This window comes from Octopus sinensis, linkage group LG7 (genome assembly GCF_006345805.1).
Source record: "Octopus sinensis linkage group LG7, ASM634580v1, whole genome shotgun sequence".
Taxonomy (NCBI): domain Eukaryota; kingdom Metazoa; phylum Mollusca; class Cephalopoda; order Octopoda; family Octopodidae; genus Octopus; species Octopus sinensis.
In genome coordinates, this window is record NC_043003.1 from 70,790,769 (window position 1) to 70,803,245 (window position 12,477).

General features: G+C 37.2%; 1 protein-coding gene and 1 long non-coding RNA gene across 2 annotated transcripts in view; one reads left to right on the forward strand and one right to left on the reverse strand.

Annotated features, from left to right (window-relative positions):
• The window catches only part of LOC115214074 (ras-related GTP-binding protein A), a 31,095-nt gene extending 20,517 nt beyond the window's left edge, over window positions 1–10,578 (forward strand). The window contains exons 4-8 of the mRNA XM_029783119.2: window positions 1,130–1,352; window positions 4,922–5,017; window positions 5,994–6,116; window positions 6,547–6,754; window positions 9,987–10,578. Coding sequence (XP_029638979.1) covers window positions 1,130–1,352; window positions 4,922–5,017; window positions 5,994–6,116; window positions 6,547–6,754; window positions 9,987–10,084 — 748 coding nt within the window. The 3' untranslated portion in view covers window positions 10,085–10,578. The remainder of the gene's footprint in view (window positions 1–1,129; window positions 1,353–4,921; window positions 5,018–5,993; window positions 6,117–6,546; window positions 6,755–9,986) is intronic.
• LOC118764271 lies at window positions 10,569–10,889 on the reverse strand. The gene is made up of 2 exons (XR_005000071.1): window positions 10,787–10,889; window positions 10,569–10,751 (listed from the first exon to the last, which is right to left on the reverse strand). It is a non-coding gene; the product is annotated as an uncharacterized LOC118764271 (long non-coding RNA).
• Window positions 10,890–12,477: the final 1,588 nt, after the last annotated feature.

Sequence of the window (12,477 nt, forward strand, 5' to 3'; positions counted from 1 at the left end):
AAATAAGCAGTTTTATGTTATATACTGGACCCACAATATTTTTCCTCTACAAAAACTGACTTTGTGTTAAATCAAGAGAAATCAGTATTAAACAATTGGTGGTTGAACTCTTTGGAATAAGTCACCAACATGACTTTGATTCTTGATTGCACCCATTTCCCTTCACATTTATAAATAATTTCCATCCTTCCATCCATCTTCTTCATCCTCCGTTCCTGAGAGGGTTACAAGAGTTGAGTCTTCAGGCATTTCCTCCATATGGGTAGAGTCCTCAAGTACCGATCAGAAGTTTAGCAAAACAAGAACTTAATTCCTAAACTGGCATTCAGTGTTAAGCAGTGACCCTTCATTAAATACTGTGTAATTAACACACTGATTTGCTAATTACAGTTCCATCTGCTTAAACCTTCCCATTTATTCTTTTATTGTCTTAGGAATTAATTCTTTGCCTATCTCAGTCCTTTGGAAAATACTTGAACTCTCCCAGTTCACAAGTAATTAGCTGTCTTGCTGTAAAACATGTGCCCCAGTAACTCATGTAAATATCTGAATTTGTAAAACTCTCAAACCCATTCATCATAGAATGACAAATACAAAACTGCATTTAAGGATTATTTTAAATACTTCAACGAGCATTTACCATGAATACATTTTGTTAAAGAAACTCGTAAAATGAAAGAGATATAAAATCAGTCAGGGGGAAATGGTTGACTAACGAGAGCATTGGATAAAATAATGTTTCATAGTCTTTATTTAACCCTTCTGTTGCCATGTTTCTGTTAAAATACTCTGCCTTTATTTTAATTAATTTTGAAAATAATGAAGAATTTAGTAAAATAGCTTAGTCATTACGAAGCTGATGTTTGGAACATGAACTAATCTTGAATTTTGATGGAAAGTTTTAATTGAAATCACATTAAGACAAGGATTTTGTGTCATAAAACCAGGGGCACTCTTGAGCAGGATAGTGTCAAAAGGGGTTAGCCCTACTCAACCTTCTAAGGTTGATAAAACATACAGTAATGTATAGTACCAATCCACTTAACTGTACACAATTCCATTCAACAATTCATTATGTGTCCAAAAAAAAAAAAAATTAATCCATTATTCTGACTTTTCTTTTTTTAAGACAAGAAGCTTTTATGGAGAACTATTTTGCCAGTCAGAGAGATAATATTTTCCGAAATGTTGAGGTTCTTATTTATGTATTTGATGTGGAGAGTCGGGAATTGGAAAAAGATATGCACTACTATCAGTCCTGCTTAGAAGCTATATTACAGAATTCACCAGAAGCGAAGGTTTTCTGCTTAATTCACAAAATGGATTTGGTCCATGAAGATCAGAGAGATATTGTAAGTTTTTATCATATACATATATATATCTGTGAGTGTGTGTGTGTGTGTGTGTATATATATATATATATATATACGTATTTATTAATCATCATTTAACATCTTTTTTACATTCTGGCATGGCTTGGATGGTTTGATCAGAGTTGGTAAAGTCAGAGGCTGCACCAGGCTCTATTACCTCTTCTAGTATGGTTTCTACAGCTGGATGTCCTTCCTAATGCCAACCATTCCACAGAGTGTATTGGATGATTTTTACATGGCACTAGCATTGTTGGGGTTACCAAGTGACTTATAGGACAAAAACCTCTCAGCTGTGGGGCAGGGTAGCTTTGTGGCATTTGATGAGAGATCACAGGTATAGAGGAACAGGGACAGGTGTCTTGCTGTAGAGTAAATACATGGATACTCCATGGCACAGTGGTTAGAGCGTCGAGCTTATGATAGTGAGGTTGTGAGTTTGATTCCTGGACCAGGCTGCATGTTGTGTTCTTGAGCCAGACACTTTATTTCATGTTGCTCCAGTTAACTCACCTGTAGAAATGAGTTGGGACATCACTGGTGCCAAGTTGTATCAGCCTTTACCTTTCCCCATGGATAACATCAGTGGTGTGGTGAGGGGAGGCCAGTATGCATTGGCGACTGCTGGCCTTCCACAAACAAACTTACCCGGACTTTGCCTCGGAAGGTAACTTTCTAGGTGCAATCCCATGGTCATTCATGACCGAAGGGGGTCTCCCCCTCCCCCATATATATATATATATATATACACTAGAACCTGTTAAGAATGAATAAATACATTACTGTTTGGATTCTCCTTGCTCAGCATGTACTCCACAAACTATTATCATCATCATCATAATCATTACCACTATCTTCATTATCATCGTCTTTTTGTATTCCTTGCTGATATTACTTCAAATTTAAGGACGCTTTGACCATTCTCTTAAAAACATTCACACTTACACAATGTAACCGAGATGATGATGTTTGTCCTTGTCTGGCCAAGACTGAAGAGAAGTGGCAAGCAATAAGTGATCAGAAATTAATGCAGTTCAATGAGTGCAAAAGAGGTGAATTGATTTTTATTAGGTACAGCCTCAACAATATAATCTAGCAAAGTCTAAAGGTCACTTTGCTTAGACAGTCAGAGGAAAGGGGTGGACATGGTGTGTTAATGAAGTTGCTTTTCTAGGGTTGAAGTCATCTAATGATCACTTGTTGGGTGGAAGTAATTGTGATCTTAGTCATTGATTACTTTCCCACTAGCAACAATACGATGACACGACCTGTGTAATTAATGTATACTTCTATAATTTCTCTCTCTCTCTCTCTCATATCATCATCATCATCATTTAGCCTGGATGCCCTTCCTAACGCCAACCACTCCATGAGTGTAGTGGGTGCTTTTTACGTGCCACCCGCACAGGTGCCAGACGGAGCTGGCAAACGGCCACGATCGGATGGTACTTTTTATGTGCCACCGGCACTGGGGCCAGGCGAGGCTGGCAACAGCCATGAATGGATGGAGCTTTTACGTGCCACCGGCACGGAGGCCAGTCGGGGCGGCGCTGGCAATGGCCACGATCGGATGGTTCGCTTACTTGTCACCGGCACTGGTATCACAGCTGCAATTTCCATTGATGTTGATCGACTTATATATATATATATATATATATATATATATATATATATATATATCATCATCATCATCCGTTTTCCATGCTGACATGACTCAATAGGTCTCCTCAAGTACGGCATGTCACCCTACAATCCAAGGTACTTTTGAGTGGGCTGGTTATGCGACACAGGTGTAGGTTACAGCTGTGAACTCACTTTATTTGCTGGGTCTTCTCAGTCACAGCATACCTCCAGAGGTCTCGGTCATTTGTCATTGCCTCTGTGAGCCCCAACATTTGAAGGTCATGCTTCACCACCTCATCCCATGTCTTCCTGGGTCTACCTCTACCCCGGATTCCTTCATCACACAGCTCTCCTCGTCCATCCACAGTACATGACCATACCAATTTAAACGTCTCTCTTGCACACCATATCCAATGCTTCTTATGTCTAACATATATTATATATATATATATATACACACACACACACACACACACACACACACACACATACATACATATATATACAGGGTGTTCACAAAGTCTCTCTGCAGTAAGTATTTTATTGCAAAAATCAATATTTACAAGATGGTATAAAACTACAAAAGAATATATTAGACTTAAAAAGACTTTAAAAAACTTTATAAGAGGTGTTGAAAGTGTCGTCCTTCATTTTCAAAACATAATAAGTTGACTCTTCTACACGTTTTGAAATACATCTTGGAGAGTCTGATGCGGTATATGAACCGTGTGAAGGTTATGATTGCAGAGAGACTTTTTGAACACCCTGTATATGTTTGTATGTTTAGCTATGATAAAAACAGTTTTACATTAATCTGAAGTGTTACTCCATCCTTTTGTAGAATACAAATTTATTATTCTTAAACAGGAATAGTATTGATAGTGACTTCAAAGTTTCAGCTCGCTAAACCATCATTGGACTGTGAGGCATTCAGTTAATCTTGGCACTATATAGTCGCTAAGGCAGTGAGCTGGCAGAAACGTTAGCCTGCCAGGCGAAATGCTTAGCAGTATTTTGTCTGTCTTTACGTTCTGAGTTCAAATTCTGCCGAGGTCAACTTTGCCTTTCATCCTTTTGGGTCAATAAATTAAGTACCAGTTATGTACTGAGGTTGATCTAATCGACTGGCCCCCCTCCCCAAAAATTTGTGCCTAGAGTATAAAAAGAGTATATGGTCTCTGTTGAGATAAAATTTTGAATATGTGTGTGCGTCTCTTCTGAAAAGATTAGATTAGTATCATGCATTAGAGAACCTTAGGATTACTTTTTGTTGATATTGTTTAATCCCAGTTAAATCCTGATCAAAGACACAACATTCCTCTTTCTCTTCTTTTTTTTTCTTTATTTCTCAGAATGTTTTGAAGACTATGTTATGTAATGTGTCCTTCATTTATTAAGACTGTAGGTTGTATTTTGAGGGAAATTTGGTGGCTGTTTCTGACATCAAACATACACCAAATAACCTTATGGAATCATTTAGTATTTTTTTTTTATATATTATGTCCTGGAATGATTAATGATAACAAAGAATCTCAGTTGAAAAAGTGATGCCTGTATCTAAATTTGAACACCAAGTAAACCCATATTTTCACCCCCATTTTTATCATATTCATAGCTATCATCATCAATTCAATTAAAACGCAAGCATAACTTTGCAGATGAATGAAGTGAAATAAGATTTGCAACCTCATCAATGGCATACCATCTCTACTGCAGGCCTGCTTTATATCCATCTGTGTCAGACTGACCTGAAGCACATCTTGAGTAGAAAGGCCATGCATTGATGAGGTCTTGAATGTCCTCAAAAGGACTTAGACAAACCTCACTGATTGATTGATTGATTGATTAGTCAAATGAAATATTTTCTCAAAAGAAATGAATTATTTAATTGACTGTCTCAAAATGTCTCCAATTGTTTTTTCATCCAGATTTTCCATGAAAGAGAAGATGACTTAAAACGACTGTCAAAACCCCTACAGTGTACCTGCTTTGCCACCTCAATATGGGACGAAACATTATATAAGGTATTTCAGTTTCATCCTTTTAATTTTTTCTCAAGCATTTACTGAAAAGAAAAGGGCTTTCATTAATCTAGAATTAGCTTAATATATGCATTTAGAATAGCTTTAGGTTAAAATATGAGTTTGTATAATACAATAAGTATACAAGTATTGAACAGCACCAGTTTTAATATTTTGTCTCAGAGAAAATTTCTCAACAAAACTTGTATTAATAACACAGGGCTTTGCTTAGAATGTTGGTGGGTCACTAGACATGATTTTTTAACCTGATTTGGTCTCCACAGTGATGAAGACCTTGCATTTTCTGAACCAAACTGAAAATTGTTCTAATATAGAAATTAGTAAACCGATGTTAAATAAAATGAATGAACAATGTAATTTTGAGGACGAAAGGTAGAAGTAAATCTGTGATGGTCTATCGTATCCTTAGTCAACTTCATCATTTAACATCCTGGGTTGAACAGCTTGACAAAATCTGGGCTATGTTGAGCTCCAGTGTCAGCTTTCTCGTGATTTCTATGGCTGGATGCCCTTCCTAATGCCAAACACTTTCTAGTTTTTACTGGGTTCTCTTTTTATGCCAAAGCATTAGTGGTCACCAAACAACTGGCAAGGCAAGAAAAAAAAAACAGGTAAAAGGAAAATGGAAGAAGCCATTTCTTTTGACTTAGTTGAGTGGGAATATTTGAGAGATGGTTTCAGGCTAGGCGTTGAGAGATCAAGGTATGATAGAGGTACAAGCACAGGTGTCTTGCTATAGAGGAGATCTAAGGCTACCCTGTATTATATAAGGGCAGGTGTTGTCCCAATTGTTCTATTGAATGGTTAGTGTCAGTATGTTGCCATTCTGTGGAACGTAATCCATATACATAATTGTTTTAATCTAAATTTCTTCCACTTTGCCATAGTTTCTAGAAATATGACTTCAAGATATTTTAATCAACACTAAACAGACGTTAACACCTCCTGTTCTTTGTAGGCATGGTCATCAATAGTCTATCAACTAATTCCAAACGTACATCAGCTGGAAACCAATTTAGCTCACTTTGCAGATGCTATTGACGCTGAAGAAATTTTGCTGTTTGAAAGAGCAACATTCCTTGTAAGAAGAACTTTATTTTTTTCTCACTCATTCTCTTGCTAACTTTCGCTTCCGTTCTAATTTTCTTTCCAACTTTCTCTTTTTTTCTTTCTCTTATTCGCTGTCTACGCATCTTTTCTTTTCCTAATATTAAGTGCAGACCAGTGCACGAAAGCTTTACGTAGCTTTTATTATATAAGGGAGATAATTCCTTGTAATAATTTCTTTTTGTGACCATTTTACAAATTCCAAAAGAAATTGCCATTTTGTATTTAATTCATAATTTCGATATTTTATCAAATAGATACGAAAAGACAATAGAGAAAACAATCAGAAAGAAAGAAGCTTTTAAGGAAAATCCATCTAAAAAATATGCTTGTTACAGCCATCAATTTTGATGGAGCAGGTATAGGAGTCCTCAGATGAATAAACTTTGCTTTCTGTTTTGTAGGTGATCTCCTATTGGCAGAGGAAACCTCATCGTGACGTGCACAGGTTTGAGAAGATCAGCAATATCATCAAACAATTTAAGCTGAGTTGTACGAAGGTAGCTGCTTCTTTCCAGAGTATGGAAGTCCGCAATTCCCGCTTTGCTGCTTTTGTTGATGCTTTCACCTCCAACACTTATGTTATGGTCATCATGGCTGACTCTTCAATCAGTAAGTATCCAACAACATCGTTTTGCTGTCTTTGTTTTGATTTGACAATCATCTCTCTGCTTTATTCTGGGTATCTGTTTCTACAGTCGAAGGAAAATTGAACAAATCATGCTTGGAATCATCACATTGTGGGGCAAGAAAACCAATGCATGGATTCGACTGCACATGAGAGTCAATGACATCATAAGAACCATTCAAGGAGGACAAATATTGAAGGGCAATAGGTAGACAGTCAGAGTGACAGAATGGACATCAAGACAATGGACTAGGTCAAGAGGCCAACCGAAGACAAGCTGGCAAGATGATCTCACCTGCTATCTGGGACCTAGAGACAAACAGGTGGAAGGAGTCCAGGCAGAGGTTCCTCCTTCAGGATTGATGAAGCCCTGGATAAGGATGAAGTCACATATAGAATACAGCATCTGGCCTAAAACAGATATTGCTAGAAAGCTTTGTCTTCTGAAAGGCTGTGATATATTTTAATTATTTTTCTGTCATCTATCTTTTACTTATTTTAGTCATCTGACTGTGGCCATGCTGGGGCACTGCCTTGAAGGTTTTGGACAAACAAATCAACACCAGTACTTTTTTTTTTTCAAAGTCTATTATTAATTCTATAGATTTCTTTTGCTGAGTTGCTGGGACATAAACAAACCCACACCAGTTGTCAAGCACTGGTGGGTACTAACACAACTACACACACATACACAGTGTGCTTCTACACAATTTCCATCTCTCAAATTCACTCACAAGACATTGGTCACCCTGCGGCTATGATAGAAGGCACTTGCCCATGGTGCCGTACAGTGGGACTGAACCCAAAACCACAGGCCTGTTAAGCAAACTATTCCTGCACCTACAATGGCATTGACTTTTCACCTTTACAAAATATTTTTATCTCAGGATCTCCCTTGAGTTAAAAAAGAACCAATCCTATACACTATGGATCTTTCCTGCAGTCATATATGGACACAATGCAACAAATACTGACTGGTAAATCAATCTGACTTCAGACAAGTGCACCATCATGCATTTTGGGAGGAAAAACCCCAGCTTTTAAATACTCCCTTAACAACACCAATCTGAAGAAGACAGCTAGTGAATGTGACCTGGGCTTTGTCATCAACAGCAATTTGCTTTGGACAAACCACATCTCTAAAATTGTCAAAAAAGCCAAGGATGTATTAGCATTACTTGGTAAGGCTTTTGTCGGCTGTTCTCTAGCTGTCTACTTCAAGGTGTATTTGGCTATGGTATGTCCACACTTTGAGTTTGCATCACCTACCTGGAACCTCTGTCTTGTTCAGAATATCAGTCTTCTGGAAACTCTCTGAGTGAGAGGCCCTTTGTCACCAGTAGAGGTAGGAGGTCTCTGAACTTTGCCCAGGCTATTCTTATTCTAGCAGCTACACTCTCAGAGCATGCACCCCTGCTACTGACTTGGTCACCTAGGTAACAGAAGCTATCAACTACATCTAGTTTTTTCCCCTGGCATGTGACAGAAGCTGTTTTCTGCACATTTTCAGTATTTAATGCCCCTGAGCATTTGCCACACACAAAAACTCTTCCCAGTTAGCCTTCCTTTGATATTGCTGTACATACCTAGAAAAAAGAAGCCTATTAATTAAATAATTACTTGTAATTAAGACATTTGCTTCCTAGCCATGTGGTCTCAGGTTCAGTTCCATCGTATGACGTCTTGAGGAAATATCTTTTACTATATAGCACTGGACAAACCAAAATCTTGTGAGTGAATTTAGTAGTGAGAAACTGAAAGAAATCCATCATATATATATATATATATATATATTTATACGAGTGTATGTTTGTCTGTATACTTTTTTGACATGGTTGTAAACGAGCATCACTGTTTATACAAGCAATGGTGTTCATTTTCGGTCTTCAGTGAAAAACGTGTCTGGCCATCAAAAACGTTTCCTTGCTTGGAAACAGATGAGGGTTGGCAACAGGAAGAGCATCTGGCCATAAGAAATTTGACTCAACAAGTTCTGTGTGACCCACTGAAGCATGAAAAAGTGGACATAAAATGATGATGATGATGATGAAATATGTAAAGTAACATGGAAAGTGAGACGTGGTTGGAAAACAAACTTTCTAAACTCACAGCCACGCCTGCGCCCTGCCAAATGGTAATTCCAAAGTCAAACGATGATAGTTTAAATGTTGTGAAGCATAACAGCTGTGAGGTTAAATTGCTGGCCGAAATAATGACAAACAGGGTCCTCTTGCTACTGTAATACCTGGAATCTAACTCGCTCTCCATGGAATCCTATTAATATTGTAAATTACGGGAGTTACTTCCCCTGCCTTTCTTACTATTTATATAACCAAATACTTTTTATCGTTTACTGAACCGCTAAGATACGAGGACGCAAACAAACTAACACCGGTTGTCAGCAGTGGTGGTTAAACACAATAACATAAACACAGACACATGCATATATGGGCAAATGTCTTCTATGATTCTGAGCTGGCCAACATTTTCTCAGTGTATTTAGTGGAGAGAAACTGAAAGAAGCTGTTGTTTGTGTGTTAGGGTCTGCTTGCTTTGGCTTCTTGTGATAGTTGTGTAAATGAATGTTTCCGTCATGCAGGCTGTGTTCCCTTTGTTTCCGATCTTCTGTGAAAATATGTCTGGTCATGGGGAATATTACCTCACTTGGAAAGAAATAGGGGTTGGTGACAGGAAGAGCAGCCACCTCAACAAATCCGTCTGGACCGTACAGGCATGGAAAAGTGAACATTAACACATAAAGCGCGACGGGCCACGATCATGGCCGTCACGCCCAGGATTACAGGCCACGATCGTGGCCCAGATAGATGCATTCAATTTATAGACGTTTGTTGGGGGTCTAATGTCACTCAAACACTCCGAAACCCCCCAGAATGCAAGAGGACTAATAGTTCAACTAATGATTTTTCAGATGATGTAAAACTTGCCACCATTATATACTAAGAAGATATTTTAACTATTTTTTGTTTTTTTATGTGTGCATGGTAGTCTCTTTTTCATAAAATGTGCTCAGCAGTCCATGCTATGTAAGAGCAAATCCCAGTGCTTCATGGGTTAAGCACTCGTGATGGTTGAGAGGATATATTTCTTGTAATGTTTGCATTCCCATCACAAAATACATAGCAAAAGATTTTGCTGTAGCTTTGTCTGTTTAAGATTGTTTTCATCATTTTATTTCTTTGCTTTGTTTTCTTTTAGCTTCTGCTGCTACCTTGTTAAACATCAAGAATGCCAGACAACATTTTGAACGTCTCGAAAAAGAAGAACTTGCTCGTGCTCCAATGGTATCACGATAATAAAGACTAGACAAGAATATATTTGCAAGATGTTGTTGTTGTTGTTGTTTGTGATTGAAATTTCTGTCCAGTCACCAGGGACAACATGTCACTTACCAAATTATTGATACTCCAAATATTTTTTTTTTTTTAAACAAATTATAAACCTTTTGCCCAGTGAAAAACCCATTGTCTTTAACAGAACACAAACGGGTCCCAAACCACTTGGTCCACATGTTAAATTGTCTTCTAGTCTTCGTCTTTGTTCATCTTTGTTTTATTTGCTAACAAAATAATAATAATAATAACAATAATTAAAATTATGACTAATTAATTTGTATTATGTGAATTCTTACTTGCAGTAAGATAAACTGACCAAGATTTCATCTGCAAAGCTCCTTCACCTGAAGAATATCTTTCTAACAACCATCTATTCTAATCATGCTCAAGATTTTAGTTTCCCAACTTTCTAAAAATATTCTCATTTAAATTAAATAAAATCATGGTTTATTGTATTATGGTCAGAATTAGATCTTTTCTTTTAATTGTTTTTGTTTTTGAGATGGACAATACATATTTTTTTTTTTGCATCCATATATTATTTTTTAAATTAAAACAAATTCATAATATTGAAGAAGTTGTTTTTGTTTTTATTTAAAGTTGTCCTGGGTGAAAAGATTTTATAAACCTTTTACTTCTGTTATGAGAAGCATTTAATAGGACATTTTGTATGGTAGCATGTTATTTTCAGTTTCTTTTATTTCTGCCATACACACATGCTCACACACACACACTACATTTTCCTCTGCCTGCCACTCGTCTGTCACATTTCCACAACCTTACCTCCCACCCATACCACTTCTCTTTTTCATTCATATTCTTGTAACTCGAGGATGTGCCCTGAAACATCTTCACCACTATCTTTTCTCTTCTCCAACTGGGGTAATTATGTATCTTTTCTACTGTAAGACACCTGTTCCCATCCCTCTATCATACTTCAACCTCGCAACATCTCGCTCAATACTACTCAATACTACTCCCCTCACTGTTGAGGGGTCTTTCAAGTTAAAAACCTCACTAGTGCTGGTGTCACATAAAAAGTACCCACTACACTCTATAAAGTGGTTAGGTGTCAGGAAAGGCATCAAGCTGTAGAAAGTATGCTAAAGCAGAGACTGGGGCTTGGCCCCTAGTCCTCAAGCTTGTCAGCTCCTGCCAACCTATCCAATCCATGCCAGCATTGGAAACATCTGATTAAATAGTTCCTTTCCCAGCCACGTGTCTTGTGTTCAGGCTCACTATACAACTATACCCTGGACAAATGTCTCCTATAGCATTTAGCCAAAGTTTTGTAAGTGAATTTGGATGACAGAAACTGAACAATGTCCATCATACATACATGAAGGACGTTATCACTCATAAGTCACGCTAAGAGCCCACACTCAGTTGTAACTATTGAGACCCTGAAGCTTGCTCACTTACAATTGTTTATGAAACCAAATTTACTGCAGTGCTCCAAAACAACAATTGAGAAGAAAAATGACATCAGTATATGCGAAGGCAATTTTAAAAGCTGTTATGCAAACTAACAGTCTTCTTTCCAACACATTGATAAAAATAAAGCCACTACATTTGCTAACCACATATGGAATCTGAAGACTAACTGTACACCACACATGATCAAGTGGAGAAATCTACATATGTAAATGGACCGAAGAGGTGAAAGTCATGTGTAGCTGAAAGATCACACATACTTTTTAGGTCCAAGAATTCTACCATACTACTTTATTCCAGATCTGAAATTTTTAGCAAATGCAAGCATGTTGACAAATTTCTTTTGTGAAACTGGAGGATACCATCTGCTCCAGATTGAGAAGCTATCTCACAGAGTTTCTCCTTTCTGTTATATAAATTCTACACCAGTTATATTAATTATAGTTTCTACAGTCAAAGAGGATGAAGATCTTGATTTTCTTAGTTTGCTTTTCTTTCTTCTCATTCCATTTTTGTATCAACCTTCATTGTGTTCTGTCTTCTCATTTTTCCTCACAGATCACCGTCCTGGTTTTTAGATACATTTAACATTATGCACTAGGCCTGAAAGATTGCTTGGAAATACATAGCACGTTATATAAATCTGCCAAATTAATGTATCTTAAAAGCATGAAACTATGAGTAAATCTTTTGTAATTGTGTATATTAAACGAGATACAATATAATATAAAAATGTGTGTGTTTGTGCCAGCATGTAACATTGATGTTGAGTGATGAGTATGAAGTGTAGAAGTATGTGTGTGATGGCATATGTGTGTGTGTGTGTATGTGTATATAGCAGATACAAAGATACACAGATACACAGGCTTGAAGTTAGCTGTTCATAGAAAGAGTGTCAAACCATTTGATAAAGAGTAAAG